The 27,875-nt window shown below is 51.1% G+C and overlaps 1 protein-coding gene across 7 annotated transcripts; it reads left to right on the forward strand.

Annotated features, from left to right (window-relative positions):
* Window positions 1–27,875, forward strand: ADAMTSL2 (ADAMTS like 2). Of its 7 annotated transcripts, none has more exons than XM_074891242.1 (20): window positions 3–165; window positions 383–474; window positions 1,652–1,763; window positions 2,812–2,954; window positions 3,600–3,675; window positions 4,083–4,185; window positions 5,864–6,009; window positions 6,111–6,234; window positions 7,180–7,260; window positions 8,222–8,397; window positions 9,357–9,699; window positions 10,398–10,779; window positions 16,195–16,298; window positions 18,174–18,300; window positions 20,481–20,694; window positions 22,960–23,115; window positions 24,119–24,289; window positions 24,416–24,592; window positions 25,639–25,783; window positions 27,017–27,875. In XM_074891242.1, the coding sequence occupies exons 3-20, from the start codon at window positions 1,653–1,655 to the stop codon at window positions 27,133–27,135; spliced, it is 2,898 nt and encodes a 965-aa protein (XP_074747343.1). In that variant the 5' UTR covers window positions 3–165; window positions 383–474; window position 1,652; the 3' UTR covers window positions 27,136–27,875. The 7 variants fall into 7 exon arrangements, 6 of the variants coding, with proteins under 6 accessions (XP_074747343.1, XP_074747345.1, XP_074747344.1 ...); XM_074891244.1 differs by having other exon boundaries at window positions 3,603–3,675; XM_074891245.1 differs by having other exon boundaries at window positions 4–165; window positions 9,357–9,621.

The following is a 27,875-nucleotide window of genomic DNA, read 5'->3' on the forward strand; positions in this document are numbered from 1 at the left end:
ACTGCGGCGGCTCCTCCTCGCTGGAAGCCCCGGCGCTTTTGGCTGCCCCTTTGAAGTCGGAGAAGGAGGGAGGGAGCGTCTGGGGCCGCCGCCGCCGCTGCTCCTCCGCGCCGCCGCTACCGCCCGGCCCCGGAGCATCGTCCCGCCCGGCCCCGCCGCCTCCAGGTACGGCCCGGCCCGGCCCCTCGGGGAAGGGGAAGGGGCGGGGGGGTCGCGTCCCGCTCCCGAGCCCCGCCGGGGCTCTCCCGGCCGCCGCCGCTCCGGCATCGCCCCCCCCGCCCCGCCGCTGGCAGGTCCGCGGGGCTCCCTCCGGCTCAGCGATGCTTGTCGGCGACATCCCCCCCCTCCTCTTCTTTAATTCTTCTTCTATTTAAACATGCAGCTCTGACCGACTCTAGGATAAACTCTGAGCGAGCTCTGGTATTGGCTTTGAGTCAGAAGTGTCTGGAAGCCTTAATGAAAACCAAGTGTAAGGCAAGTCTCAGCCACCTGTCCCCGGGATCCCCAGCCAAGCGCTCTGCGCTTCCATTAATCAGTGGATCTGCCTCTTGGAAAGTGTCTTTCTTTTTGCATGCTGGACCTCTACCCTGGGGCGATCGCAAAGCGGAGTTGGGGACCTGGAAGCCCTCTGGTAATTTCTCTAAGCCAGATACAAAAAGCTTTGCTGGCGTTGCCGGCAATTCTGCATTTCCAAAACTACTACAAAAGCTCTTGAAAGAAGAAAAAGGGGTAGGAAAGAAGCTCTTTATGTTGCAGGTCTGCAGTCTTGCCCCCTCTCCCCAGGAGCAGCACCTCTCCCACCTCCCTCCTTCCCAAAGATACTGTCTAGCTACTTTTCAAGGGAAATTAGCTTAGGGGAGAAATTTTTTTTTTTCTTACAGACGTGAGCTGCTTTGATTGCCTGGAAGCATGATTTCCTGAAACCTGCTCCTTTCTGGCTCTTGCAGTGAGGTTCACAATAAAACGTATTGTGGTTTTGAGCTGGGTTTTATTTAAGAAAATGCCATTCTGGGTTGCTCTCTTTCATGAGGCAGATGGAGAAAGAGATGAAAGGCTGACACTTGGGATACTTCATTTCTGCTCTCTAATTGTGGGTGGTTTCTATAAGAACAGGCTTCTTCCCTGGGAATTGGTGGGAACGAGAGTGGAGCAAATGACAAACAGAAAAATAATGGCTGTTAATTGCATTTTTTTGTTTATGAAGCCTTTCATCTCGTTCTAGGAGCAGTTCTGTAAATTTAAATTATTTAAATGCACTGCTTTTCTGGATCCAGGGACACCTCTTGTTACTCGCTGCCTCTTGCTCAACGCTTGCTTCGATGTAAGCCCTGCTCACTTCCAAGACAGGCTTGGAGCCTCCGCTTGCACTGGTGGTATCAGGTGCAGCCACTGGGAACCCGTGCAAAGCTGGGGTTTGGAAGATAGCCACCAAGATGGGATGTGAACCTGTACCACATTAATGCTTCTACTAATTAAATATAACTTCAGGATCAGGCCCTTGCAGTCACTGGTGGTTGGTGTCACTTAGCCGACTGGGAATGCTGAAGAAGACACGTGCTGTGTAACCCAGGCTGCAAAGCAGCCCCTGCTCTCGATGGGCGGTGGGGCTGGATGGGAGTTCTGCTTAGTACGGTGTTTGGTTGCTTTCTAGGATGAAGATACCTAAGTGGAGGTGGAGCAGCATCTCCATCAGTGCACGATCCCAGCTGAAAGGCACCCTGGCCCTTCTCCTCGTGGGCAACGTTGTCTTTGTGATAGCTCAGGTAAGCACGTCGCCTTGCTGGGGGGTCTCTGGGCTTTAAAATAGTGTGATGTCTGGGGTGGGTAACCCCTGGGACTTGCAGGACTGGTCTGTGCATGCACCAGGTCTCCAGCAAGCGTGAGGACGTATGGCTTGGTTTAGCTCTTTGGTCTGGGCTTGACCTAAGTTGTACCTTCCATGGCTAAGAGCGTGCACAGATCACTTCCAGGGCTCTGAAAGGCCATGCCCTGCTCTTGGGGTAGCACTGCTTCCTTGGTCCCCACAGTGGTTGGAGTTTTCATTTACTTTGCATGGAATATTATTATCCCTTTCCCAGTAAATGCAGAATTAATAGAACTCCCCGAACCAGCAGGTGATTCTGAATGGGAAAATACATCCCTCCCCCTGCAATGGGCAGCAGCTGGGGCCCCCCAGGAGATTCAGTGCCCCTTGCGAAGGGACGCAAACGCCTCACTGAGTGCAGGCGTGTGGTGGTGACGCTGCCGGTGGAGCAGCTCCTTTGCCCTCTGATGCACGGTCACACCGCTGCCTGCAGTGGCTGAGGGGTGAGAGGTGGGGGTGTCAAGGGCCCTCTTGAAGTGACAAACCTGTGCTTGCAAAGAGAGCACGTGGGCTCCTCCGGCCTGCGAGCATCCACTGGCGTGATCTCCCACTGCAGAGTGGTTTTGCGAGGGTTTGCTGAAGCTTTGGGCTGCAACTGGCTCCTCAGCTCCCTGAATTCACAGTGGAGCAAGAGTCAGAGAGCACCAAAAGACTTGGAGGGTTTAGGGTTGTTTGGGAGCTTGGTTTTGCCAACTGCGTGAAACAATGATCATTTCCTTTCCCGAGGAATCCCAAATATTGCCATTTCATTCCAATTTGTAATGAAAACACAATTGGAAAAACGCAGGGTTTCTTGCAAGATGGAAATCTCAGACTTGACCTCAGATGGGAGAAAGAAATGCCCTGTAAGCTCAGGGCAGGCTGGGAGGGGGTTGCCCTCGGTCCAGCCACGTGGATGCTGACTGCTGCTTCCCTCCCCCCCGCCCCTTGCCTGATGCCTCAAGCAGGACCTGACGCAGACCTCCAACAGCCTGGAGGAAGGGGCAGACGTCACCGCGTACTGGTGGGGCGAGTGGACCAAGTGGACGGCGTGTACCAGGACCTGCGGGGGAGGCGTCAAGTCCCAGGAGAGGCACTGCCTGCGGCAGAGGTACGGCACCCACCTACCAGGGTGAGGGCAGCTCCAGCTTGCTGGAGGTAGACTTGAACCCGAAGGTCATCGCTCGGTAGATGAGCACTGGTGAAAAAGTACTGTCTGGCAAACGCTGCTGGTTGCAGAAGGTAAGTGTGCCCCAAGCATGCTGCCAGGAGGATGCTGTGCTCTGGGCATCCCTGCCGGGAGGACCAGCCAAGCTATTCCTGTGCTGGCCCTGAGGTTTGTCCCGAGGGGGTTAGTGCAGATGGGCAGCAGATGTACCATAAGCCCCTTCTCAAGGCTCTGGGCGCAGCAGTGAGGACACTGTGGTGCAGTGTTGGTTGGGGACCTGCTGATCCCAGCTGCCCTCTGCATGGCTCTGCCCTGTCCGGGCTGTGTGGTTGCCAGAAGGCACCTTGGAAACCTTGACCCCAGGCCCTCGTCCCCATGACACCTCCTAGGATGCTGTAATAAGAATAGTTGATGCTGCAGGTAACAAAGCCAGAGAGACCTTTGCTTTCAAGTCTCCAGTGAGACTGTGATAGATCTCTGAGGCTCTGCTATGTGGAGAATGGTCTTACAGAAGCAGGGGACAAATATATTTAAAAAAGGGAAAAGAAGGGTTCCTGACTGCTGTCTAACCATCATTTTTTTATTCAGAAGAAAGTCAGTGAGTGGGCTGGCTAATAAAACTTGCACTGGAACATCCAAAAGATACCAGCTCTGCAAAGTACAAGTAAGGATATCCTTCTTCTCATTGGGAACACTCGATACGAAATGTGGAGAGTCATGCTTGCTTCATGCAATGGCATTCCTGGGCCCCTCGGAGAGGGGACACCACTTGTCCTGTAGCTGTCACCCTGTTGCCCCTCCAAGCAACTGGAGTTCCCTTCTTTGGTGCCCATCACTGTTGTGTGGGGGTTTTGGGCCTTTTACCTGCACTGGGAGCCATAAAACCCGGCGGGTGGTTCTTGTACCATCTCCCAAGGGGACTTCCCCTGGCTGCCCCTGCAGTGGGAGGAGAAGGAGGATGTGTTTCTGGATGGGGCAGGCGATGGAAACACTCCTTGCAGCCTGTCGAGATGTGCCAGAAACCTTTCCTGCATTTTGTTTTCATCAGGATATTAATGTATCCCATTCTAGGAGTGCCCTGCGAACGGAAGGAGCTTTCGAGAGGAGCAGTGTTCATCATTTAACTCCCATGTGTATAACGGCAGAACGTATCAATGGAAACCTTTATATCCTGGTAACAAGACATTCTTTGTGTGTTTCATAATGCTTAGCCAAAATATTTTGATAGTTATGATGCTATAGCCTGCAGGAAGGCTCCTCCTCTGCTGTTTTAAAGTGATTTTTCAGAGACACAATCAGCTGTCTCCCAAGTTCAAAGGTGTGTTTTGCAGCTGTAGGGTAGCTTAAAAATAAATTAATGTGAATTTATGGCTGTAGCCTGTGTTGGTCACAGCTCCTGAGGACCAGAGAGCTGAAAGGCTGGAGGAGGATGCGAGAGCATGGGGTGGTGGACTGTGCTGTCAGGGAGAGTCTGGCTCACCCGAACAAGTGTCCTTTGAGCTGGGGCCATTACTGGCTGCGTTGCATTTTGGTGACATTTGTTCACTCCCACACCCTTCATGTGCTCTGTTGAATGTCACCAAGATGCAGTCAGTCAGTTTGGTCATCTGGGATGAGCGATGCAGGACTGCAGAAATAACTTAGGAGTCAGAAACTGAGATTTTATTTAATTTTTAGGCACCTAACTCGCATCAAAACCAAGCATTGAACAGAAATAATGACCGATTTTTAGAGCTATTGGGAACTGAGGATGCTCCTGAGAGCTGGTTCTTCAGATACACAGTGCCATTGGGGTGTCTAAAAATAGAGATGGGATCTAATGCAACTTTCTTATTTTAGGGGTCTCTGCACATACCTAAGAACAATTACGCTTCATGAAATTACTTGTTACCTTTTTTTATGTGAAACAAGCCCCTGTCTCGCCAGCCTTCTTGGCAGGGTCAGCGTGGTAGAACTTGACCCGTGGCAGGCTGGTTAGCTATAGCTACTTGCCTGCTCTTGTCCCTTTCCTATGGCAAGGTGACAATTTCTTTAAACATATTTGCTCTTCAAGATGCTTCACCAGAATAGTTACAGTGAATTGTTTTGTTTTTTAGCAGGCGTTCTCATGGCTCCTGGGGGAATTGCAGAATAATGTTTTGACATTGATGCTGTCTTTCTTGGGCACGCAGGCCAGTGGGTATATGACCGCTCACTAGCTGGAGGAGTTCGACATTTAGCGTTGGGTTTCTGATGCAAATATGAATTTGTCAGTTGTTTCCTGTGGATATTGTAAAATACGGGACTTCTGTGCCAGTGGATGCAGCCAGCCAGTTGCCTGCAGAAAGCAAAGCCCGAATTAAATCCAACTTGGGTGAATGTTTATGGAAAAGTTCTTATGTTTTAAGCTGCTGTGGTTTTGAATATAGTCTTGTATATGTATTGATAATAATGTACCTACGCTAATCTAACTCGTGTATTAAATGGTGATATGTGAACATGCATATGTTTTTTTGTGTAACGTGTACGTGTATCACTACTGCAAGTCCTTGCACAGATCAGTGGCTGTTAGTGCTTCGGTGCATCCCCTGGGCTGATGTTAGCGATGGCATCACTGGGTGCATCTGTTCCTGGCAGCAGAGAGGACTGCCTGGCTGTGCAAAGGTTTGCAGCAGTGGGCTGGCAGGCTGTCAGAAGTGCAATCTCCTGTCCAGCCTGAAACACAAGAGATGGTAGCTTCTGAACTGCTGGCTGCTGTGCAATTGTGCTGTTGCTGCTGCTGTTTAGCTTGGCAGAGATTCATTGACATTGGTAGGATGAAAGTGATTGTGTTTCTGCTGTTTTGAATATATCTTTATATCCTTTCCCCTTAGATGACTATGTTCACATTTCTAGCAAGCCCTGTGACCTCCATTGCACCACTGTGGATGGTCAGAGACAATTAATGGTTCAGGCTCGGGATGGAACATCCTGCAAATACACTGATTTCCGAGGGGTTTGCGTGTCTGGAAAATGTGAGGTTGTTAAACATTATAGAAAAATATTGTTAGTAGCATTCAGAAAATTGCAATGGGTGCGACATTTGCCTGACCCTCAATACTCTATTTGTGAATTTTTTAGCCGATTGGATGCGATGGCATTCTCTTTTCCACCCACACCTTGGATAAATGTGGAGTTTGCCAAGGAGATGGGAGCAGTTGCACTCATGTGACCGGCAGTTACCGGAAAGGAAATTCTCATCTTGGTAAGGCTTTTGGGGACCTTTTGTATCAGAGGGCTATTTTTAAAATGTACTTATTTTTTGGTAAATTGCTTTCAGCTCTTACTAACTGCCCTGCCTCAGTTTTTCCCACATGCTCTATGTGCGTTAATGCCAGCTGTAAATTTGGGCAAGGAAAGCTTTCTTTAAAGAAAACCAGTAACTTGGCATGGCTCTTGTCAGAAGCCTGAGGTCTCTGATGCCAAGTGGTGCAAACGGGTTATGCAAGAGGCTAGCATCTATTTTAGTCTTCTTTCTCATGACCCAGTAAGACTAGAAATAAATGATTTGTAAGAACAGGAAGCAAGGATATTTTGAAAGACCAGGGTTTCTGAAATTAGTGTGATGTAAACCAACAGAACCTACTTGTCCTAAACATAGCAGTGCAACTCAGGAATAATGATTAATGCTCTCTGCGGATCAGTTTAAGATGAGGCAAGGTGTCGGAACCTCAGAGGCCTTAGGAGGACTTGTCCCATCGCTTCCCTTTGCTTAGCACTGGGTGAGTCAGGAGAAACAAGTTGTAACCTCTTGCTGGGGTTTTGGGAAGACTGGCTAGCACAGGGTTCGATACTGAACCACAGTTAGCTTCTTTAGCTAACAAAGCACTCTTCAGACATCTTTTCTTACACCAGTTTAGATAAACAAGATATTTGTGCATGGAAGGGTTGCATCCTTTTCCCCCCTTGGCGGTGTTTTTCCACCATAAACTGGGATGGATAGTTCACACATTTTTCTTTTCTATTATCAACAAGGTCCTGTTTGCAGCCTAACAGTTATCAACATTAGGTTTTTTTAATCCATAACTCCTTAAAAATAATTTTGGGTCAAGGCCAGAATGCTTGATTATATTGCAGTATTGACTGCCGAGTGTTTAGTTCCGATTTATTTGTTACAAAGTTCCTTTCATTAATCTGTAGTTTCCCATAGGCTATTCTCTGGTAACGCACATTCCTGCTGGAGCAAGGGATATCCAGATAGTAGAACGGAAAAAATCTGCAGATGTTCTGGGTGTGTATAACCTCTTGGTACTTCCCTAGAATGCATGCTATACTAGCTAATGCTTTTTCCAATGCGAAGCTGAACGTGGTTTTATTGCAGACATGAGCTAAATCCATAGTCAATGTAAATCACAACTGCGATGTCTAAGCCAGTGTGTTTCTCTCTGCAGTCTGAGCACCTGGGCTGTATTTATTGCTTTAATGCAGAAACTCTTGGTCAATGTTGTTGCTACTTCGGTGTGGTATGACAAACATACTGGTGCCAGATCACAGATAGCCCAGTGACTTCACCTCTCTTGTGATCCCCTTGATTTTTTTTTTTTTCTTCCATTTGGGGAATGTGCAATGGCCACATGACAACAGCACCAAGGAGATGTGACCTGCGTGTTACCTTGCTGAAATGTTGGTGGCCACGCTGTCCATCTCATGATGGAGATGGCGGAGCCGCTCAGGAGGAGCGTGGAAAAATCTGGACTTGCCCAAGAGAAGCACACTTGCTACCATGATGCTGTGCTGCCTCAAAGGCTCGTGGCCATGTGCAGGAAGGCTGGATTTAGTACAGTTCTGGGCTAGCTCTGGATGACCTGTCTGGGGCAACTGCTGGGTCAGTGCTCCCGAGGAGCCAACTGTTGCTGTTAGCCATCTGACAGTCTCCTTATTGCCTGCAGAGCTGTGATTATTAAACATTCATGCTGTGATAGTGCTGAAAGGGTGAAAGGAGCCATGGACTAGTGTAAACCACATACTCCCAGGAGCTTGCAGTGTAGAGGGACACATGGCCCAGAACTCTGTGCACATATTCATGTGATATATGTTGGAAATAGGTGACGGATGCATTGTAACGTAGGAGAAACACTTGTTTAATTCCTGTGACACGCTAATAATTTTATCCCCTAAATGAACAAGTGGCAATATTGCATACCTCTGCTCTTACATGTGATGGCACTGATTTCTTTCTCTCTTGTTTGAAGCTGTGGCTGACGAAGCTGGGTACTATTTCTTCAACGGGAACTACAAAGTTGACAGTCCAAAGAACTTCAACATTGCAGGCACGGTGTTCAAGTACCGCAGGCCCATGGATGTTTATGAGACTGGCATAGAGTATATTGTTGCACAAGGACCGACAAATCAAGGGTTGAATATAATGGTGAGCTTTGACTTTTCAAGTTTGCAAGGCTGGGGGTGATGGGGAAGGGAAAATCTGTTGGATCAAGGAAGTGGTGGGTGTGGGAGCAGAGTCCTGCCATGGTTTCACAGCTTTCCTGGGCAGCTTGAGGAGGGGAGTGGGAGCAGTGACTGTGCCCAGTTCCTTGCATGAACCTATTTTATTTGCGTCAGTGCTCTCGGATGCAGGCAGGGCTGTGAGTAATGAACGTGGGCATGGTAACCCCTCTCTCTGCAGTGAGAGGATGCCTCAGGCACTGCGGGGGGATTTCTCCTCTACTTCTTGGCATTTTTATCCGTTACCTGTCAGGAAAAGTAAAAATAAGTAATTGGGCCAGATAGCTTAGACAAGTGCACAGAACTTAAACCTCAACTCTTTCTTGAAAGCAAACCATCTAAAACCAGGCATATGAAGAAAAGTAATTTAATTTTCTTGTGGGCAGCCATCCAGACCCCAACTCGTGCCATCTTCCATGTAGTCCTGGGCTCCTTTGGAAGGGGAAGGGGTGGTTGCTTGGGTGCTTATAAAGCATTAGACCAGTAAGAGGTTGTAGTGCATCAGCTGTGAGTCCCCATCCCCAGTGGGGATGTTCTAGCTGAAGAGGTATGTGCATGCTCCTCATAAAGCCACAAAAAAAATGGGTTTGCAAGTGATGGTCAGTAACTTCTGAAGTGGTTCTCCCAAGTCACGGGTCACTCAGCAGCAGAGGAGGAAGTGTGACCTGTGTCTCCCAGTCCCTGAGCTGGGGCTAATCCCCAGGATGGTGCTGCCAAACAACCCTTGGAAAATTGTGCTGGGCTCCAGTTGTATGAAGTTGGCAATATGATGGAAATCAGATTGGAAATAGCAAAGTAGATGCTCACCAACTCTCAAGTCTTGAGATGAATCACAAGATTTGCATACTGTATATTCATTGCATCCACTAATAATTTCTTTGCTAGGTCTGGAATCAAAATGGCAAGAATCCATCCATCACGTTTGAATACACCCTCCTGAGGAAGCCACACTCAAAAAATCTGCAGCCCATCTACTACACCTTCTCCGAGTCAGATAGTGAAGAAAGCAGAGAGTTTGATGGAGACGTGCCGTTGGGTTTTATCCAGCAGAACGCAACCTATTTTGGGAAAATATCCAGGGAAAGGATAGATTTGGAGAACCAGGTGTTTGGAAGGCAGGACACGGAGGAAGATTTAAACTTGAGCAAAGGTCAGGAAACCAATGAGGTCTATGAAAGAGCAGAAACAATTGACTGTGAGCCAAAACTGAAGGGCAAACAACCCCAAGGTAAGGAGGAGACTTGGGCCTCACTGTTCTGCTTCTCAGAGCTATTGTTGAGAAACGCTCTGTTTCTACCTCTGGTGATTCTGCTGGTTTGTTTTTTGGAAACCTTGGAAAGTTCTTTAAAACATCTCTGCTCATAAATCCTCTTTGCCCTTCAGGTTCTGGTTTCTGGCGGGTGGGGGGGTTGGCCATGGGTAAGGTCTCCCTGCTGGTGCCCTGCCATGCTTTGCCTCATGCCAAGGACAGGAGGGAGCCCTGGGTGCACAAAGCTCCCCATCACAACATCATCTGTCACCTCCCACCTCTCCACAGCTCCCAGCAACCTCCTTCCCACTCCAGTCCCTTGGGCATCCCACCATCAAACTGTCTTGAGTGCTTTCCCAGCATGGCTGCATGGGCTCTGGGGCCAGGAGGGCTTTTCCCTTTCTGACCTCTGCTATTGCTTGGGGCAGTGCTGGCAGGCGCTGAGCTCTCCTCTGGCCATGCAATAGCAGGATGAGACCCACAGAGCTGCACACCCTTCCCAAAGGGGTACAACCCCATGAGATTCCCCCTCCCCAAGCCCCTAACTCCCGCCTCTAACCTCCCAGGTGGCTGCTCAGGCTCCGGCGTGCCCCCGCTGCTCCGGGCTGCTTTCGCCTCCCAGCCTGAATGCATTTTGTGGTTGTCACTGTTGTTTCCCCCTGTTGGCTCCAATCTAGATTCAAACGTAACCAGGTCTACTTACCAGACAGACCATGACGACAGAGACTTCGACCCCAGGTTCACCTCCAGGGAATTCCTTTTGGAGAACGCCATCACGGACAAGCTGCTGGACAAGACCTCAGACTCCAAGGAGCTGGTGCTCAACATGACCATGAACAGCATCTTTGCCCAGGGAGACCCAATCAACTCTGTGGGGTCACATATTGACAGCCTCTATGTTGACTACGAGGACACTGATGGTGTTGTGACCTACACCGTTAATAGCACTTACATGGAGCTGAGCAACGGCAAAGCCATCAACACGTCTGCAGAGACGCCGTTTTCAAATGCCACTGTCACCATGACCAGCCCTCAAGGGAACAGAACCCACAAAGCAAGGTAGGAGACATGTCTTTATAGTAAATCCTATTTATTGCTGTTCTTGACTCATAATAGCCCTGTACTCAATGCAGACCCTATTGCATGGCTTCTATCTGCTTTGGAAGCCAGAAGGTAAGTGGGGGTAGGATGATGTATGTGAAAGCTTTCTGTTGGGAGTTAATTTGGAAGGAAGGGCCAGAGGTTTGGGAGCAGAAAGTCAAGAGAGCATTTAAGCAAGAGGAAAGCTCGCTGCCCTCCTTAGCGGGGATGTTGGCAAATCCATGCTGATGGCTGTCAGCTTGTGCATTGCTCTGCCTGTCACAGCTTGTTACTGGAGCCGTGGCCATAGAGAAGCCTCTTCCTTTTGACATCCTGCTCTGATTCCCCAGGCCTCTTCCTCCGAGTACTGATGCAGCAGAAGTTGGACCTGGCCCCTTTTTACCCACCCTGTTGACTGCCACCCATGATCCTCCTCACTTGAGTTGGCAGGAACATGCTTCCAGCAGCTCCCAGGCATGGCCCTGACTGCTTAACCTGCTGCTGGAGCAGCAGAGCAGGACAACAGGAGCTTCTCTGTAGGGCCTGAAGAAACAGCCTGGGTTTGCTGCCCTGACAGATGCAGAAGCAGGGCAATTAGTCACTGCTTTGACAAGGATATCAAAAGCTCTCCAGTGGCAGCTCACTGATTGATATTAGGACCATCACTTCAGGATCCCTTTTAATGGCTGGTTTGGAGTGGTAGTGTTACAAAATGCAGTGAGAAGGTAAAAAAAAAGGCTTAATCTATCTTTAGCAGCAGAGTTTGTCCAGGCAAGGATGGGCTGGGTGAAAGGCAGTCTCAGGCTAGTGCTTGTTCCCAAGTCTGTGTCTAGGGCATTTCAAGGTGCCCCAGGGCTGTCAGGGGAGCAGCCTTTACTCCCAGCCTGTGGGAGCTCATTCCCAGTGTGAGTGCATGGGGACTGAGATGGGATCATTGCTGCAGACCAGCATTTAGCCCTCTTGTGTGCAGCCACAGATTAGAGCACTCCCTGGAGAGCTTGAGCTGGAATTGGGGCCTTGGAGTCATCCAGGTCACAGACCCACAGCTGTGGATTGGGGTCCCACTGTGCACCCCCACGGCTTGTTCAGGGTCCACGGCACCCAAGACTCCCCTGTGGGTCTCCTCCTGGCTCTGCTGCTTTGACTCTTCTGTCAAAGTCTCTTTTGACCCTGCCAGTCTTCACCACCAGTAAAATACGGGTGATGATGCTGAGCTTCAGAAGATGTAAAGCACTGAGCAGATGCACTCTGGTTATAGTTAGCTGTATTTACCCAGAACTTATACTAGCTTATGCTAAAGAAAATGTCCGTGCAGCCAAACATATCAACAAACTTCTTAATGATATGAGCATTAAAACATTGCCAAGGGCTTGAGTCTATCATCTCTTCTCGTGGCTTGGCTTGGAAACTTTGCCTTCAGCTGCCAAAGCAAGCATTTCATTAGCACTCTGACAGGCGAGGGCAGCCCGTCAGCTCCCCTGCCTTACCGTGCTGCGGGGGCGAGGAAGGGGGGGTGCCCTGTCCCCTGGGGCTCCCCTGGTCCCCAGCACACTCCCTGGGTGGCCTCGGCTGGCACCCTGTACCCCAAACCTCTCCCAGTAGCTGTTAAACGGGGCTGGTGCTTTCCTACCTCCTGGGAATACAGGGACCTTTATATGCTTTAAAATTCAGAGCAGCTTGGCTATTACAGGACAACCACAAAAGACTGTCAGTGGCTCCAGGGCAGTTTTTCTTTTGTGCTAAAAAGCTCCTTGCACTATCCCTGGCTGTGCACTTATTGAACACACAGGGCAGGGATTTAAACCCCTTCAGAAAGGATACCCACCCAGCATTGTCTTTTTTTTTTTCCCCCCTCCATTCTTCCCTTGGTTTTGTTCTACAGTGTTCCCTCTTCTCCCCCAGCCCCCTCTCTAGAATAAAATATGAATTTTTCAAATCCAAACGTTCATATCCAAACAAGTCTTGTACTAGCCAAAAGGCTGTATCCAAGCCCAGATGGGGCTATAACCTGGGTTGAGAGATGTTCAGCTCCTCACTGTCTCCACCCCTCGCTGTGGGGCTGTGGTGGGGGGTTGAAAGGCCGCTGGAGGTAGATGTGGGGCAGTTGGGCTGCAGGAAACCTGCTGTTTGGAGGCATGTCACTTTATTAAAAAAAAAAAAATAGAGTGGGGAAGGAAAAAGGCAACAAAACAACTGGCACCTCATTTCAAGAGGCCTCGCTCACTGCGTGGAGGCGTTGCTTTCCTCCCCGGCAGTTCAGAAAGTCCCATAATGTCATCGACAACTAGAGCATCTGCATGTGTGGGCACTTGTGGAGGAGGGAGAGCTGGACATGTCTGTAGGCTCAGGGTCTGGCTGTTCTGCCACAGCTGCAGAGGTGGGTGATCCAGGAGATGGGACAGAAGGGACTGTGGTGGGACAGCCTGCTTGTGTCCAGGCCTTTACTGCTTCCCCCAACTTCTTATTTATTACTTCAAGCCCAGTTGCAATCACAATGTTAATCACTAATCTGTATCTTCTGGGTGGGAGTGATGGATGAGGAGCCCCAGCTGAGCTTACTGAGGCTAGGGTTAAATCTCCTGCTGGCACCCAACACAGCAGGATGCGGTTTTGGGTTTGGCATGTCCTGGGCTGTGAGGAGCACTGGGGATTGGACTTGTTCCTCCAGGAGGGAGGGAGCTGAAGGGGACAGCCAGAAGCTCCACTGAAGGAAATGGTGATGGAGGACAAGGGAAAACCTCTTGCCCTGGGGCGTGCGGCAGGGTGGGGATCTCCATCCTCGGAGACTGGCAACACTGGACTGTGCAAGGCCGTGTGGGACCCAGTCTCTTACTGGGGTCAGCCTAGTTCTGGGCAGGAGCTTGGACCTGAGACCTCCCAAATCCTTTTCAGACTCAGTTTAGGATGGATGGGGGCTTTTTGCTCATTTTTATTCCCCATGAATGAACAAGCAAGGGAAGATAATTTCTTTGCAGACTGTAACCAGCCAGTCTGTACACGCAGGACAGCGTTGGTTAGAGGTGGGGCATCTTATTTCTTTCTAAACTGTTATAGTTCTTAGTGTGGATGGAATTATCCATTTATAGGAGCATGTTGCACCAGCGTGGTGTGTTATTTCCTCTTTGATAACAAGCCCCGCTGGGATGGGTGGGTGGCTCTTGTGCCGTGGTAGGGATACACTGCTGTTTTTCCTCTCCTGGAGCAGTTAACACCTTTCCATGGCATGCCAGGATAGATCCAGGCATCTTTTGTCCTTCATCCCATGCCCATGCTGTAGTGTGCAGCCAGGGCTGATCCTGCAACAGGAGCCATGAGTTTCCCCCTTTGCTCAAAAATAAAAACTGAAATAAAACAAAAATGTGAGCCCAGGGACTCTGGATGTCAATCTGTGGTGTTTGTGTGTACTTATTAGGATTATTTTTCTGCTGCAGACATTGTTTCAGGAAGATGGGCAGCCCAGACCTCAGCTAGGGGTGAGGAGCTGGTGCTAATTTTTGGTGCTGTTGCTTGCTTGAAAAGCAGAAGCAAAGTGTAGGCAGGGAAGAAAATACTTGACTCTTATAATAAAAGCTTATAATAAAGAAGAAAAATAAAAGAAAAAAGCCTACAAGCTTTATGGGACAATGTGCTGCTGTTTCTATTTAGAGGAGAACAAAATGACAGTTTTGTCTTTGAAATGGTAAGAGTGCTGCCCTATGACCAAGTCTCTGATTTATCTGGAAAGAACTTGTCCCTGCGACCTTGTTATGCATAGAAGCAGCTTTTTATTTAGGTTCACATACGTTAAAGGGACACTGTTGAAAGATTTTTCTGTCCTGAGATGTGGTATAAAGCTTATTTTGAAGATTATTTTCTCCTTTCAATGAGAGGAGTCCCAGTCACAAGATAACTTTGGAGCCTCAGAGAGCAGGGTATAGCCCAGAGGATCTAGGTAATACCCTGTTTTCCAGGCAAATTAAAAGTGCAAAAAGCAGATGTTGATTATGTTTTAATGGATCTTACTGAAAACTGTCATCTTGTGAGCCCTCTCCTGGCTGGGTGGCAGCAGGCAGCACACCGATGGCAGCCGGGGCTGAGTTGGGATCAGGGGCTGATGCGGGTCCCCAGGCAGAGCTGTTTTGGCAAGATAAAGCGCTATTTATAGTGAGCCGAGTTGTTATTTTTCGGCAAAAAATAGTCACATTCATTTCGGTTCCATTTCAAACGCAGGAAGTGACCATTTGCCAAACTGACAGAGGCAAAATCAACAGGGAAAATGAGATTGTTGTTGTTTTTAATCCTTCTGGAGGCTCAGTGCTGGCGGTGGAAGGAGGGTGGGTCCGAAAGGAAACGGCTGGATTCTCAACAGTGTCCTTTTAAAGGCTGATTTGATAGACTGGACCTGAACTTTTTCTTATGAACCACTAAATAAGGCAATTTCAGAGCTTCTGCTGCCTAGAAATCATACAAGCTGCATATCTCGCCAGGCCAGAGACAACTGGATGTCAGGATACAACCTTGTACGCTATTTCAGTGTAGCTGTTTCAAGGGTTTGAACAAAGGTATGAGAGCAGAATTGAAGCCTTTTGTTGTAAAGGTGCAGTATCCCTGATGTGTTATAACCTCACAGCACGTAGGATGCACTGAAGTGGGAGAAGCTGTTATTCTTGGTTTGACAAATGCTTTTTTTGTACACCAGGCTGACTCCGTTACTCCTTTCCCGATGGCATTACGTGTTTGAGCACAGCGTGGATATGAGAGATGCAAATTACCTGCCTAAAATAAACCAAAATAAACCAAAACAAAACAAGAGTGGCAAAAGCAGCGGGTAGGCAAATGGCATGCCTTGGTGTTTAAAAGCAAATTGTGCTTTGAGAAGCAAGCTTATGAACTCCTGTGCCACGTGTTGGCTTTCGGAAGGAGTGAGCTGCTGAGATTTGAGCAGCCTAAAGCTTTGCCGCATTGGGCAGCACGAGTCGGTGTGCCCGGCCCTGGAGATGCAGGGGAGGAGATACTGCACCTTTAGTCACTGTATGCCGAGGGCCAGGTGTATTTGAGCAGAAAATGCAAACTTTGTTAAATTCTGAACTGTTTCTACTTGTGGGTATTTTTATCCCATTCTCTCTATTTCTAGACAGTGGAAGCTCTGCCTCTAACCGGGCTGGGGATTCTACTTGGGGCTCAGGACAGGTATGTTGTGAAACAAAACAAACCAATTAAAACAAACAACCAAACCCCAAAAAATCAGAAAAACCAAACCCAACCGCCAAACAAAGCAAATCCCCTCCCAAACCCAAACCCAACCGAACTGCAGCCTGCTGGCAGATGTGTGTGTCTGACGTGGCCTATCACCGCTCGCCTTGTAAATGCCTTTTTTGTTTTGTTTTGTGTTTTTTTTTGTTTGCTTATCGCTAGAAACAGATTGAAGTTGTTAAGAAAGGGCCAAGGTGTGAGTGCTGCTGACATGTACAGGTGGAAGCTTTCCTCCCATGAACCCTGCAGCTCTACATGTACCACAGGTAGTTATAAGAAGCAGCCAAATTCTGCACAACCGCTGAAATCACCTGGTGTGTGAGTCACTTTTATGTCTGTTAGGGATGGGAAGGACCTGGTGATGTGTAGGGGATCTCGCGATCTCTGGAGCTGGTTTAGCACGACCCCAAATCTGCTCTGCCTGGGTGTAAAGGCGGGGAGAAGAGCTGGGGGCCGAGAGCGTGCAAAGCCCACTGAGCTCGCAGGCGTGTCAGGGGCCGGGTGTTGGTGCCTGGCAAGTCCACCGTCCTGCAAAACGCCCTCCCTTGGGGGAGCTCTGAACATCGCCTTCACTTCCCAGCCAAGGGGGGACATGCTGGGGCTCGGCAGGATCCCCAAACCTGTGCTGAGTCTCAGCATATTGCCTCCTTTTTTTTCTTTCCTCCCCTTTTTGACTGTTCAGAGGGGGTTGAAAAGCTCAGCTGCTTCCTCACAGAGTGAAATTTTGAAGATTGTTCAGCTCTGGCAGGAAACAAAATAGCATTTGGCTTTTTGATTTTGTTTTGTTTCTCCCACTCCTTCTACCCTGGAGCCTGATCTTGGCTGCGAGGGTGTAAATCTGGAACAGCGACGTAGATGCCAGGAATATCAAAACCAAGCCTGTATTTTTTTGCATAAATTCCCCCTTTTTGCCCCCCGAAAAGCTGATCTCTCTTCTTTACTCCTTGGTTAGGGGGTCCTGGCCCCTGCAAGCCCATCACTTGTGATGAAGCATGCGTGTGGGTCTTGTGCTCGGCTGCACCACTCCCCAACAGCACCATCCCTGAAATAATCCAGATCCTGTGGCCCTTCTGGAATTAGAAAGAAGGGAAAGGGGAGAGGGGAGACTGCAGTCTAAGGGACATCTTTTAATGGAGCAAATGCAAGGATTTTATTTTTTAAGCATTTGTTCTTGTCCAGCAGACACATGCTGGCAGCAGGAGCTTCACAAGCCATCCCTTTCCCCAGGATCTCATCAGCTACGTGTTCTGGGACATTTTTGACTTCTTTAATCCTCTCTGAACAAATTTCCCCCTTGACCGGGCCAGGCTGCTCTGCCCTAGTTTGCAGCTAGCAGAGAGATTTTACTTAAATTTCTCCTTTCTCATTGCCTTTTCTTAATGACATATCGCAGAGAAGCAATACCATGTCAAGAGCTGTAGATCTTTTTTTTTAGTTTCATGTAAACCATATGTTCCTGAGAGCTGCAATTCTTGTTACCTGTAGCCAGAGCAGCCTCCTGGTCCCCAGCCAGGTCCCAGAATGGACTTCACAACATTTACTCTGGCACGGCAGGCTGCGGGGGAAAAGGTCTCGGTCTGACGACACTGGCTGCCTGTGCTTGTGGCGGGGGAGCAGGAGGGGCAAGTGCCTCCTTGCAAAGCCCCTGGGAGCCCTTCCTTGGCCCGGAGTGCTGGATGCACCTGGGGAGCACCCAGGCACAAATGGGGTGTAATGTATTTAGGAGAGAGTGGGTGGATGGAGCGGGTTGGGGACTGTTTTCTGCTGCCTCCACCCACAAGCCCAGCAGGGTGGGAGCTGATGGCTGCGAGGTGGAGGGAGCTGCTGAGCAGACTCGTGGCCCCGAGCGTTTCCTATAAAAACGTGTTAGTCATATATTGATCTTGGTGGCAAGCCCTGGCAGGGGTGGCCATGCTCACCTTTGGAGCCAGCCAAACTCAAGTGAGCTGCCATGTTGGTTGGGTGGCCACCACAGTGCTCCCCTCCCAGCAGCATCCATCCTGTGGGCCAGAAAGTCTGGCGTGCTGCTTTCCATTGGGAGGAAGTTTTGGAAAATGCAGCTCAAAAGAAAAAAAAAAAAGTTTGGATGTCAGAATCACCAAGCATCCTCTGTTGTGTGTATGTATTCTCTTTGAAACTAGGAGTGATGTCCACATATGCTATGTGTGTTCGCTATGATGGGATCGAAGTGGATGATACGTACTGTGATGCCATGACCCGTCCCGAGCCCATCCATGAGTTCTGTGCTGGGAGAGAGTGCCAGCCAAGGTACCACCTCGCCAGGGTGCTCCTGGGGGGCTCTGCGCTTTCTGTGCTGTGGATCTATTTGGGGGAGGGGGTCGGCGTGGGTTTGGGAGGGGGGCAGCAGGGATGGCCTGTAGCACCCCTGTCCCTCTTCCCCTAGTTACATCTGCCCAGGCTGCACCAGGATGCAGCATGACTTTCTCCCTGTGTGCTGTAGCTCAAGCTGCCAGGTTAAAACTTCCATAAATCCTGGCGGAGTTTGCATGTGGAGCTCCCATCCAGTCCAGCTCCTAACAATGCAGGCAGTATCCTGTCCCGGCCCGCGTGTGGAGGGACGTGCGTGTGAATTGGGTGGAGGGGCCAGGCTTGCAAACCACGCCATGGATCCGTCCCTCTGGTCACTTTGGCATCCTAAACATCACTGAGGTTTGCTTGTATCAGGGCAAGAGCTGGTGCAGGGGGGACCCTGTGCTGGAAGTCCTTCAGAAGGTTTCATTTCTGATGTGGCTCTTTTTTGGAAAAGCGTGACCACGGTCCAGAGCCAGGCTGTATGGCTCAGGGCACCTCTGCTGCTGGTTTGTAACGGGCCGTGCTTGTTGTTGCAAGTAACAGCAATTATGGGGAGGACAACCCGGGGTCTGTCGAAAGGAGGAGGACTGTGATGGTGTCAGACTATGGACAGGGCAAAGGGAGAAGTAAAGCCGGAACGGTGTCACTTGTGAACAGCGCAAAGCAAGAGCGATGCCAGGGACCAGGTATGGCACCTGGAGAGTGCTTGCTTTGGCCTCGGGTAGTTGTGAAGGAGGACGGGGGAGGAAAGCATGTCCCCTTCACAGTGTAATAACTCGTTGAACCTTTCATGTTAAGGCTGAAAGCCAGGGCAGGCTGCAAATAGAGGCAAGAAAAGTGTGGGGAGGTCGGTGATGCTACTGCTGAGAACATACCTGCTCCGTAGACGCCATGGGGACGTTAATCTCTATTTGCATTAACTTTGTAATTTTTTAGCACGAGTATTAGGGCTCTTTTCATGTTTAGATTATCCCACTGGTCTTCTATAAAGCTGCCCCTTCTTATAGTTGTGCTGTTCCAGCTCCATGGGCTTGCACTGTAAGAGAGAGGAGCTGCTCTGTGATTTACTGGTGATTGCAGCTCGGCGGCGGGTAAACCAGGGAGCTGCCGGGAGCTCAGACAGGGCAGCTGAGCACATTTGCTAACACTTAGGCAGACGGGGTGCTGCTGGGGCTGGCAACACTTTTCCAACAGAAAGCGTTAAGAAAATTTTGCATGATCTGGACGGGAAAGACCTTGGTTTCATCTCCCTTGTGAATTTAGGTGACACCTTGAAATGTGTGACATCTCCCTACGGCTGCTTGTTGTGCCTGGAGCCCCACCTGGGGTGCGAGGCCGGCGTGCAGCCGGGGGGACGGGGCTCTCCTGCTCAGAGGGTGGCAGCAGTGGGTGTCCAGAGGAGCTGTGCATTCTGATCATTTAGATTTTTACATTTTTAGCTTATTCTTTAATTCAGACTCGCTATAATGTTACCATACTGTAAAAAAACTTGACTTTTTATGTCTTTTTTCCCTTGGTTTACAAGCTGCTCCCCTCTTGTAATGTCAGGACAGTAGTGGTAGGGGACAGTAAGGGGCAGGCAGTGTCTCAGAGCAGATCCCAGCTCTTCCAGCCCATCACATGATGTTAGTGGAGTTAGAATGACAGTGGTACATGAATGTCTGTCCCGCTGGGGCTCAGACAGCTTTGTGTGACATTATTGCTGGGATTTGCAGAGTGATGGATGGTTGTGTCCTCTCCATACTTCAGCTGATCAGGCAAAAAAGAGAGGTCAAACGTGGGCAAAAGGTATGGCAGAGAAATGTGCTGGCGTGGGCGGGGTCGCAGCCGGGGAGCGCAGCCTGCGGGTGAGAAATGAGCGTACCGGCCCGTGCCTCGCTGTGCCAGCGCCTCCTTCCTCTTGGCAATCTGGTTTTGGCATCCGCCGCCACAGGCGTGAGCTCAGGTCTGCTGGGTGAAACCACCATACGTTAACACAGCCCATCCCGTGGGAAAACCTCTCTCTGGCAGCCTGACGACGGCGCGTTCCTATCGCAGCCATCTCCCTCCAGCCCAGAGCAGGCAGGGTTTTCCCGTGGGATGCTCCAGCCCCGGTCCAGCCGTGCCCGGCGCGACGGCCTCTCTTGCCTCCACAGGTGGGAGACGAGCAGCTGGAGCGAGTGCTCCCGCACCTGCGGGGAAGGCTACCAGTTCCGCATCGTCCGCTGCTGGAAGATGATCTCTCCGGGATTCGACAGCTCCGTCTACAGTGACCTCTGCGAGTCCGCGGACATCACCCGGCCAGACGAGCGCAAGGTCTGCAAGAACCCGGCCTGCGGGCCCCAGTGGGAGATGTCCGAGTGGTCCGAGGTAAGTCCCCAGGGACTGCTGGCCTGGGTGCCAGCAACTCTTTCCAACTGAAACTCATCTGTGGCCATCACATGGCATCATAATGGCTTTAAACTCCAACAGGGGAGGTTCAGACTGGACATTAGGAAAAAATTTTCACAGCAAGAGTGGTCAGACAGTGGAACAGGCTGCCCAGGGAGGTGGTGGAGTCCCCATCCCTGGATGTGTTTAAGGGTCGTTTGGATAAGATGTTGGGGGGTGTCCTGTAGGGGAGAACTTTGTAGAGTAGGGCTGATGGTTGGACTCGATCATCCCAAGGGTCTTTTCCAACCGGAATGATTCTGTGATCACTCTGCCTTTTGGGTTACTGGCTGCATGCAGACCAACATGTACTAGTAATTTTTTTTTTCTTAAAACGAAGCCTTTGGTCCCCTCCAGGACGGCGAGGCCACCACCAACAGTCACTCACAGTCTGACCACACAAAAGGTGCTGGTATTGCCCACTGAGGAGCTCGGGGCTGAGATCCTCCCACCACTACTCGCTCCCGCAAGGTGCCAGGGAGGAGATCCCACCTCACACATGAATCATGTTCCCATAAACTTTCCTTCCTCACCTCCAATTTTGCTGCACCCCCTGCAGAATTAAACCTTTTCCTAGCAGTGCCTTAAGCAGATCCCTAAAGCAGTTGGAAACAGTGCAGTGCTGCTCTTGCTTTAGCTCGTTGGTTTGCTGGGGAACACGTGAAAGGACCTGTGCCCTTGAATTAATTTCCAGGCACAGTCAGCGTTTCAGCACGTCGCTTGCAAACATAAACCCATGGAAATGACCAAACCAGTGCTGTTCCCTGGGGAGCTGGGGCTGGGCTTTGAGATTGGGTGGCTTGGAAGCCAGTCGCCTGGCTGCCACCGGTGTTGGACTGGCCACTTGTGGTGCAGGGAGGGGACCTAGCGTGGCTCTCAGCAAACATGGGGGGTGTAATTATGCTCCCCTGCATTGCTAGGAGACAGCCCTGCCTCTTCAATGGCTTCTGGAAGTGGGTGTGTATGGGAAGAGTGAGATTTCAGGTCTGGGTCTGTCTCCAAGCTCGCCTGGGGTGTCACCACCAGCCCCCTGCCATGGTGACAGCATTTGTGTGCTGGAACTCGCACGCTCTCTGACTCTGGGCAAAGGAGCAGATGTTGTTCCTGCTCCCAAATCAAGCCCAGACCCCTTCTAAGCAAGAGTAGGCTGAGCTCTGAGCCAAGCTGTCTGTGGGTGCAAACCGACCCTATGGTTTACACCACAAGGGATCAGACTCTTCCTCCAGGGAGGTTCCCAAAATGCTTCTTGGCTGTAATTTAAATATCTCCTTTCCTCTGCAAGCTGGGCTGCGTTGTTTCCCTCGAGCTGATGGAGGGGCTGGTGCATTCCCTGGTGTTGCAGGATGTTTTGACTTTCCCAGCTGGGTAGAGAGGAGCTCCCTGTGCACGTGCTGGCACGTTATTTTGACCGGCGTAGCAAACCAGAGTGGCTTATTTTACAGAAATCCGTATTCTCCTCCAGCATGTGTCAGGGACAGATTGCTTGAGACAGTCCTGGAGTAGTTCGTTCTTAGCCAGCAGCAAAGCTAATCTCATTTGGATCCCATCTGAAGTAGGGTGCCAAGTTGGCTGGGGAATAGGCATAAAAAAAAGCACATTTCAGGGATCTGAGGATTAACATATCAGCGCAGTGCGTCTGAGCGCTGTGCTGTTGACACTTTTCCCTGCTTTACGTTAGGCATGGAGCAAATGTGTGTATGTGAGACTGTAGTAACTCAAATCCAGTTCTAAATAATGTCACTGGGCTGCGCGGTGCCAAATTTATCCACAGCATAAAAATCTCAGTCGTGCGGTTTGGGGAAAACATTCTCCAAAGAGGTGGAAAGGAGCTGGCTGTTCCTGGGAAGGAGGCGCGGGAGATCTCGCCCTGTCTCTAAGTGACAGCTAAAACTTTTCAGCTCTGATCAGGCGTTTTTGGTGCCTTGGGTTTTCACCATCTGGCATCGCCTGGCAGAGAGCTTGCGCAGCACCTGGGCAGGATACAACCCTCCTGCACCTTAACCTGATCGCTGAAGCCGTTGAGGGGTTTTGGGGAAGAGGGGCGGCTTCGCTAGGGGTTGTTTTAGACACCTATGCGTTGTCAGTGTGTATTTTTAGAGCTTCATGTTAAAAATGTGAAAAAAAAACCCAGAAAGCAGCTCCTAGTTCCCGTAGCAGTGGGGGGCCCCTGCTGATACTGTCCTCCTCCCCATCCCCTCCCGGCAGTGCTCAGCCCGCTGCGGAGAGCGGAGCGTGGTGACCCGGGACATCCGCTGCTCGGAGGACGAGAAGCTGTGTGATGCCAGCGCCCGGCCCCTGGCCGAGAAGAACTGCACAGGGCCGCCCTGCGACCGGCAGTGGACCGTCTCCGACTGGGGACCGGTGAGACCCCGTGGCGGGTGGCCGGCCTAGTGGCCACCATGACCCGTTGCAGCTGGCCCTTCTTGGGTCTGGCGCTGGGAGGTTTGGGGTTGGATTCATCCTCCCTGGCAGCTTCTACCTCTGACAGACCCGCAGGCAGCCCCTTTGCCCTTCCCCCCGACCCCTTTTCCCTGTTTTTTTCTCGTTCGCCCCCCACTTTCCCTGTTTTTTTCCCTTTCGATCCCCCTTTTTCCTGGTTTCCCCCCACTTTTTTCCCTCCCCCCCCGCCCCCCCCTTTTCCGTTCCTGCGCAATTCTGCTACAGAGACCCCCTTCATTCCAAGCTATTTTTTACCCAGGTTTTGATACATGAGCATCAGCTAAAAATAAGTAGTTTCCATGGCAGCCGCGGCGCTGTGAAACCCTGCGCATCTCCGCAAGAGCGGCCGCAAAAGCGCCGGGGAGCGCTCGCCGCCTCCACCAGCACTCGGGGCAGCACTTGCCTGGCCCTTTGCAGGGAGAGGGGAGGAATATTTGCAGCCACTTGCTTGGTCCCCTTTGCCTTGACCTCTTTGAGAGCCACCCCGGGGTTCCCTGCTTCTGCCGCTTCCCCTCCTGCCTGGCCTGAGAAATGCTGAGTTTTGCTCAGCATCAACGCGATGGGGCCATAGGATGTGTTGGCTGTGGTGGGGCTGCCTGGGGAAGGATGTGTTGAGCTTCCCTGCAGCTATTTTAAGCTGAGCCCCAATAATCCATCCATGATTTGGGGAAAGGAGTTGGGGAGGCATATGAGCCCCAATAATCCCTCCATGATTTGGGGAAAGCGGGGTTGGGGAGGCCGGTGAGCCCCAATAATCCCTCTGATTTGGGGAAAGGAGTTGGGGAGGCATCTGAGCCCCAATAATTCCTCCATGATTTTGGGGAGGCAGCTGAGCCCCGGGGAGGCATCTCTGTCCCCGTGATGGGGATGGAGCGGTGCTGCCCTCCCCGCCGCTGAGCGCCCGCTGGGCCCGGTGCGGTTTCAGTGCAGCGGCGGCTGCGGGCAGGGCAGGATGATCCGGCACGTGTACTGCAAAACCAGCGACGGGCGGGTGGTGCCGGAGTCGCAGTGCAACCTGGAGACGAAGCCACTGGCCATCCATCCCTGCGGGGACAAGAACTGCCCCTCGCACTGGCTGGCACAGGACTGGGAGCGGGTAAGTGCAGCCCCTCGCCCCAGGCTGGGGAGGGCTTGGAGCCGAGGCTTGGTTTTGGGGGGTGGTGGAGGGTGGATGCCCTGCAGTGGGGTCAGGCAGGGGTGTGTGGGTCTTGTGTCCCCGCAGTGCAACACCACGTGCGGCCGGGGCGTGAAGAAGAGGATTGTGCTCTGCCTGGAGATCGTCAACGGCAAGATCAAGACCCGCAACCCCGCTGACTGCGATGTCGCCAAGAAGCCCGTGGAGGAGACGACGTGCTTCGAACGGCCGTGCTTCAAGTGGTACACGACCCCCTGGTCAGAGGTGAGTGGGGAGGGAGCTGAGGGCAGCTCAGGGGATCCGTGGAAGGGAGATGGGGGAAAAATGCCCTTCCCTCAAGATGCGCTTGCCCTGAGCGTGTCGTGCCCCATCCCCTCATACCAAGGGCTACACCACCTGCAAAATACCCCAAGGAGATGGGCAAATCTCTGCAGGACACAGCCCCTGAGGGAGCACCCAGGGGGCAGCTTGGGGCAGAGAGCCTGCCCTGCCAATGGGGACTGGCTGTGCTCAGGGAGAACAGGAATAAGAGGTGGTGTTTGGGGTCAGCTTTGGCTTTTTTCTCTCTTTTTATTTTCCTTCTTCGCCCCTTATCCTGCAGACACAGGTGAGGTGTGTATGGAGCCCCGGGGACACAGAGGTTGGGGACGCCATTTGCCCCAGCACCCTGCGTGGTCTGCAGAGGCAAGCCAGGGTTTGGCAGCCGTGGGGACGAGCCCAGCGAGCATGGGCAAGGAGCTGTGAAGGGCAGTAGCCAGCTCCCTGCAAGCCCTCCCTGACGCTGCCCTCCTCATCCATGCTCCAGGAGCCTCGTTTTGTTTAGTCTTGCAAACCATTGTTGCAGCCTATAATTAGCCAAAGCAGCCCTGCTGTAATCCCAGCCTGACGAGGCATCCAAAGGGCAACAGGCAGTGAGCATTGGGCCCAGGAGCAGCTCTGCAAACCCACTGAACAACGTCCAGAGATGCTGACTGCTGGTGGGGGGTCCCGTGGCCTCGGGGTGGCCACAGCCACGGAGCAGCGTATGGACCAGGGCAGATCCTTTGTGGCCTTTTGCAAAGGGCAGTGGGAGGATCATGGTGCTGGGGAATGGGAGCGCATCCACGTATCCCCAGGCAGAGGCTGCTGTGGGCAGCTGATGGTGCTGGCACCAAAGACAGCAAGAGGCCAGCAGTGCGGGGCTCAGACATGACATTCAGTCAGGGGAAGAGTTCACTCCCCTGCCCTGACATCTCTGGCAAGCACAGCTTTTTTTAGCAGGTCCTGGCTTAGCACAGATCCCTGCCTCACCCCCTCTCTCTGTTCCCCAGTGTACAAAAACCTGCGGCATCGGCGTGAGGATGCGGGACGTGAAGTGCTACCAAGGGAAGGACATTGTCCGGGGCTGCGACCCCCTGGTGAAGCCGGTGGGCAAACAGACCTGTGACCTGCAGCCCTGCCCCACGGAGCCCCCAGGTGAGCCACGCTGCCAGCAGCACCCCTCAGCTTTGATTTTTCCACCGATCCCCCCAGACAACACCGCTCAGCATCTTAGCTTCCACCGACTCCTAATTTGATAGTCACCCCAGGGAGGACATAAAGGGGACAGCTCTCCTTCTGTGCCCAAGTAATGGGGCAGCGTGCATGGCTATTTCTGGAGGTATCCCTGTTAAATTGAGGGGAGAGTTCACAAGAAGCATGCTCTGACCTTAAGAAAAAAGGGAGCTTTAGATAGCTGACTCAGGTGCTGCTTCTGTGTGATTCCAGCTAATGTCTAGGAAGTTTTCTCTGTGCCATTATTTTAATGATTTTTGGTCTCCAAATGTCCTGTGGGATTTGTAACTATCTCGTTATCTGACTCATCTGCTGGCTCAAAGCCCCTGTGATCTTTAGTGAACACGCAGTTCTAATTCTTTAATAGGATTTGGGAATAAGGACAGTGTGGGAGAAAAGCATGAAAATGGGAGACAGATCTGGGGCTGGTTTTTGGCTCGGCTCTGGACCTGCTGGGTGCCCTCAGCTGACCTCTCCTGCAGGGTCCGGGATGCAGCGTGGTGCTAGCGAGGTGCCTTGTGGTCCTCTTGTAGCAAGGAGCCTGGTTTCATGCATCCTATGGATTTTAAGCAAAAAGTGTGTGTATATATATATATATAAAAAACTGTAAATCCTATGGCTTTGAAGCAAAATATTGCTCTGAAAGGAGCTGGGAGAGTGTCACCGCAGTTTCTGCCACCCTCCCTCTCTCCAGCAGTTCACTTGCCCCAAACTCCTGTTGGAACATTGCTGGATTCCCCTTCCCTTTCTCACACAGCCTTTTTGGGGCAGAAATTGTGAGTGTGGTGGGGTCACTCTGTGCCCCACCATGGGAGGCCTTTGGCTTGGGGGCAGCTCAGTGCCAGGCTCCCTTGGTGGCTCCAGCAATCCCTGGGCAGCTCTATTTTGTAGGGAAGAGCTTGAGGGCTGGGACCAAATGAGACTCCCCAGGCCAGGTGTGATGAAATGGGTCAACCTTGTCGGGGCAACCTTTTCATGCCTTTGCTTAGGTTGACAATGATATTTATGGAGAAGCTCCATGGCGTTTGCTCCATTTGTTGCGCAGCCTGTGGTGTTTAGGGCAGGCTGTGTATGAGGGGTGGAAATGAGCTCATGAGCTTGCAGTGGTTTATTTTTTCTTTTCCATATCAATGCCTTTTCCCTTCTTCCCCCTAGATGACAGCTGCCAGGACCAGGCAGGAACCAACTGCGCTTTGGCCATCAAAGTCAACCTGTGCAGCCACTGGTACTACAGCAAAGCCTGCTGCCGCTCCTGCCGCGCACCCCACTCCTAGAACCCGGCAGCACCCAGCACCTCCCTTAGCAAGGGCTCCGTATACCATTTAGTAAGCACTACACATCCCACAGACTGGTGTTAAGGATGCTTTTGGGTTGTTTTCATTCCCCGCCCCTCACCAATGCAGAACTACTCTCCTTGTCCCTCTCCTGGGTGCCGGCACGGCTTGGCTGCGAAGCCGTTACCGCTGTACATTGGTAGCCCCCGTTATCAGAGCTGTACATAAAGTCGTGTATATTTGATTCCCCCGAACTGCAGACACACGCACGTGTTTCACAAAGTCCCGTCCTTTTGGTTTCTTTCCTCTATGCAAGTTTGGGGTTGCCGAGGGGAAGGTGTGAACTCTGAAGTGCAAGTTTCCCTTCGCAGACGGGGTTAGTGCCTCTCTCCTAATTTATCCCCGAGACCTGCACGCTCTCGTTAGCTGCATTTAACATGGTGGGAAGCTGATTTTTGTTTGCTAAATGAACTCGAGCCTGAGCCCTTTTTTTGTAATATGTAGGTGTATACTTTTTCAGAGAATTTTATCTTATAATCAGATGTTAGTTCCATAGTCCTTACAACCTGCCCCGTAATGCTGACATATTGTATATAATATGGAAACATAACTGCACTTTATATCACAAAAAAGACGTGCTCTTTTTTAATATATTTGTTTACAGACAGTGAACTTTATCCATATAATCATTAATTTGTACTCATATGTATATTTTAATAAAGTTGTCATATTTATGGTGG

The sequence above is a fragment of the Strix uralensis genome, chromosome 21 (assembly GCF_047716275.1).
Source record: "Strix uralensis isolate ZFMK-TIS-50842 chromosome 21, bStrUra1, whole genome shotgun sequence".
NCBI classification, from domain to species: domain Eukaryota; kingdom Metazoa; phylum Chordata; class Aves; order Strigiformes; family Strigidae; genus Strix; species Strix uralensis.

Coding starts and splice junctions, on each gene's coding strand:
- ADAMTSL2 (XM_074891242.1), top strand. CDS start 1,653: ATGAAGATACCTAAGTGGAGGTGGAGCAGCATCTCCATCAGTGCACGA. Junction 3,676..4,082: donor ACCAGCTCTGCAAAGTACAA/GTAAGGATATCC, acceptor ATCCCATTCTAG/GAGTGCCCTGCGAACGGAAG. Junction 18,301..20,480: donor GGGAGAGAGTGCCAGCCAAG/GTACCACCTCGC, acceptor TTGCCTCCACAG/GTGGGAGACGAGCAGCTGGA.